Here is a 1743-nt window from a genome sequence, read left to right as displayed (position 1 = left end):
CTGTTGCCAATTACGAGACAAGTTAGTTTATTTAGTGTGACGGTTTTGGTGTATATCCCAGGCATGTGAGCTCGCATCGGCCATCACACTATTTCACGCCTTCAACGAAACGGGTTAGGAACCAATTACCGTCGGTATGAACCAATATTACCGATATAATAGGCGCACGTGTCTTGTCGCAATTTTTAATGAGCCAAAATGAGAAACTTCAGCGCTTGGGCTCACAGCTTCAAATAGCAGTTGCCCAATAGTTGCTAGCAAAAGAGAACCTGTCAATGGCTCTCGTAGAAAAGTCCCGGCTTTTATCCTTTCGCATTTGAAAGTCCGAACCCCAAAATTCGCAGGACCCAGTTCCTGATTCTTAGAGGTTATCAGAGCCGTGGTTCTGGTTCGGTTCAGTGTAGGCTTGCATTATTTACACCGGACACGTGAGATGTCGTTTCGATCATCGAATAATTACCCTCACAGGGCCAGAAGGTGATTGTAAAGTGGGCCTGAGGCTGACGACTAACTCCTCGCTGAGTTCATGAAACCGCACTCGCATTGGCAATCTAAAAGCAAATATGAATCCATCGCTGCAAAACCGTCGATACCAGACGGACCACACACTAACAGGAACCGCTCCTTTATGACTGACGTAAGCTGCATTCCTATAAACTGACAGGGGGGGGGGGGGCACAACACACAACGCTTTGTTGGATGCGCTCATATAGCAGTTCACGATAGGGTCGGCAAAGGCTGCGAATTGCGATACAGGGACAAGATCATATTTGTCAGAGTCGTTTCGAATAGTCCAAATCCACTCGAGATTGTTAATGACAGGAGGTTGGAGCTGATGCTGCCCGTGCCGTGGTGTTAATATAGTAGTAGCCTGCCGTCGCTGGTAGCACGTTCGGGTAAGGGTACAAAAGGTTGCGATGTGGCGTCCTAGTAAGCTCAATAAACCAGGGTTAGTAACCCTGCTCGAGATCATTACGGAGCGAGCTATACGTCGAGCGTTGTCAATCTTATCTGCTAGAATGGCCCCTGTACCAGCTTTTGTGTCCCGTTCCAATTCTTACGCTCGGTTAGTCTCATTCCGAGGCGTAAATTTCCGCTCATTGTTTGCTGCAGGCCCAAGAACAGTCAACCGTGCTCGCCGCAGTGCCAGATTGGCGATGAAACATCGAAATGCCATGCCAGCCTCGATGCGTGTGTAGTCGTCATACCAGGACGAGCCGGTCAATGGTGATGTGGGTGCTGCGGCAGGTGAGCCGGAAATATCTTCGAATAGTCCGTTGCTGGGAGCCTCAGGATGTACGTTTAGTGGACTATTATCGTATAGACCGTTGATGAGAGCTCCAGTAAGGAAGTACAGTGCCTGTGACCCGCACCATTTAAACCCACAGGCAAGGTCAATAACTAGGTAGCCATTAATGAGGAGCGCAAACATGTGTGCATGCTACTCATGTATCATGACATGACAGAAGGTCAACTAACGGTCCCCAGCATGAGTAATATAGACGCGTCCGGATTTGCCTGGCGAAGAATGTGCATCGCTAGCGATATCATGCGGTGGGTATGAGAGGGATCACTGTAATTATTTACTGAAGTATCTCCAGGAAATCAGTAATTGATTATTGGTCGAATGTCCGTGGCATCCTCGGTAGCAACACCTACTGGTGATATGGAAAATGCTTGCCAGTAATAACCCAGAGATGCTCGAACGACTACTTACCGGTCTTCTTGCTGTATTTTTTATGG

The 1743-nt window shown here is 48.1% G+C and overlaps 1 protein-coding gene across 1 annotated transcript; it reads right to left on the bottom strand.

Annotated features, from left to right (window-relative positions):
• Positions 1–812: 812 nt before the first annotated feature.
• PITG_00605 (uncharacterized protein) lies at positions 813–1536 on the bottom strand (the record flags this gene model as incomplete). Its single annotated transcript, XM_002909142.1, has 3 exons — positions 813–927; positions 1062–1360; positions 1480–1536. 3 exons carry the CDS (start codon positions 1534–1536, stop codon positions 813–815), a joined length of 471 nt encoding a protein of 156 aa, XP_002909188.1.
• Positions 1537–1743: the final 207 nt, after the last annotated feature.

This window comes from Phytophthora infestans, genomic scaffold (assembly GCF_000142945.1).
Source record: "Phytophthora infestans T30-4 supercont1.1 genomic scaffold, whole genome shotgun sequence".
Taxonomy (NCBI): Eukaryota; Oomycota; class Peronosporomycetes; order Peronosporales; family Peronosporaceae; genus Phytophthora; species Phytophthora infestans.
Note: the sequence above shows the minus strand (reverse complement) of the source record. Positions and strands in the feature narration are given on the sequence as shown.